This window comes from Dichomitus squalens (assembly GCF_000275845.1).
Source record: "Dichomitus squalens LYAD-421 SS1 unplaced genomic scaffold DICSQscaffold_465, whole genome shotgun sequence".
Taxonomy (NCBI): Eukaryota; Fungi; Basidiomycota; class Agaricomycetes; order Polyporales; family Polyporaceae; genus Dichomitus; species Dichomitus squalens.
In genome coordinates this window covers 407-2,186 of record NW_006767347.1, presented here as the reverse complement: position 1 = coordinate 2,186, position 1,780 = coordinate 407, and the positions used below count along the sequence as shown (strand labels likewise).

The 1,780-nt window shown below is 57.2% G+C and overlaps 1 protein-coding gene across 1 annotated transcript; it reads right to left on the bottom strand.

The window, feature by feature from the left end:
• Nucleotides 1-296: 296 nt before the first annotated feature.
• On the bottom strand, nucleotides 297-1,136 carry DICSQDRAFT_74749 (uncharacterized protein; the record flags this gene model as incomplete). Its single annotated transcript, XM_007371914.1, has 1 exon — nucleotides 297-1,136. One exon carries the CDS (start codon nucleotides 1,134-1,136, stop codon nucleotides 297-299), a length of 840 nt encoding a protein of 279 aa, XP_007371976.1.
• Between the last annotated feature and the right edge of the window lie 644 nt (nucleotides 1,137-1,780).

Genomic DNA, 1,780 nt, shown 5'->3' with positions numbered 1-1,780 from the left:
AGTGAGGATCGACGACGCTGGGAACAAGAACAGTGGGCGAGGCGGAAATGAAGAATACTAGGACGAGAATCACGTAGACGGGGGAGACACATCGGACAACAAGTGGCATGCCAACCAATTGAAGGGAGGCCCCTGCACGTGAGCCAGACCAGTGGGAGGAGGGACGCTTCACCTAAACCGAATGTCGTGACCTACCTTGATGGCGCAATGTGGCAAAAAGAACATCCGAAGACATCATACGGGCGGCGTCACGATGCCGGTTGCAAGTTGATGCCGAGTACGCATTATATAATCATTCAAAGGGGATACAGGTGAGGCACGATAGGCGCACGACCGGCACACACGAAGAACGTATCGACGTAGAAACTGGCGAGATCGCGCTCCAAATCCACAATGACTTCGTCCCTATCATTGCCTTGGAGAGGGGAGGCGGAAACAATGGCAGATGGACACCCAGGCCACTGCATGAGGACCAGCTGCAACGCGTTTAGGGCGGTCACTCTGCGGTGCGGATGGGTGGTGAAAAGGCCCGAAGAGTTGCCGGAAGGTAGCGCATCCACCGCGCGCAACCAACCCCCCGGAAACACCGTAGCGAGTAGATCTTCTCGAACCGCTTCCTCGGCACGAGATCGGGAGATTGATGGTCTCAGGAATCTGTCCAAAGCCAAAAGCTCATAACGGAAGCCCAACTCGAAGATCTCCCAGATCACTGCGGGCGCGGAAGCCTCTGGAACGTGCTCGAAATGATGTCCATGCCAGTCCACCGGTGCGCGCATTCCCAGATCGAACTGGTGGTCTTGGAACACGCTCCCAAAAAGGTTTTTGATCTCGACCATGCGCTTTCCAGTACGAGTGGTCAAGCTGGAGTCCTCCGGGACACCGTTGAGGAAGGACCGCCAGTATTGGGCACCGACCCCAGCGGGGCGAGATCCCGGGACACGCAGCAGGTACAACCAAATAGGTCGCGCACGGACCCAATTGGTCAGATATCGGATCTGGCGCGCCTCGTCCTTGGGCCCCAAAATCAGAGCGGGTTCTGGAATCCAATACCCCCAAAGTTGATCCGCGGGTCGGGCTGGCATAGCACGGTCGACCGATAACATGGCCTCAGACCAGCTGGGGATGGCAGGCGGCATCCACTTGTGAGGGAACTCCACAAACTTGTCACGTCCACGGACCTGAGATGGGTGGGGTCCAGAAACCCTTCTACGGTCGTCTGAGCGGAGCCGTTGAGAAAGCAAAACATACAGAGCGGATGAGTTACACTTACAGGGTTTTGAGCGAAGGCTCCGTTGGGAAAGAGTGTGTTCTCCATGCGATTGCGAGCTCCGGGCAGTGCGTGAGCCGGACGCAGACCCCCCTGCGCGCCCGACGGCTTTGGCCTGGCGTATAGTGATCCCTGGACCATAGTCTTCGCCCGAGTATATGGAAGCTGTGGGAACACGGGAGATGTCGAGGTACCCATGCCCACCTTGCATCATGGAGTGGAGGTGGGCCTCCCCGACCAGGCCATGGAATAGACACCCATCGGTGCCCGGGAAACGCGCAAGTTGTAAGGTGCTAGGGGCGACGGGAGTGGTGGACCTTGCAATGCAGATTTCGCGGTGGAGTATATGGGAAGTGCGCACATACCAGACTGGGATCCCTGCCCCATATAAAAGCTGGACATGCTGAGGCTCGGACGACCAAGCGCCCATCAAAGGCAGATGTGCGCATATTGTTTCGTCTGCGGACGAAACAGATCGCAATCTCCATTGGTACTCCAGATACGCTGAGGCCA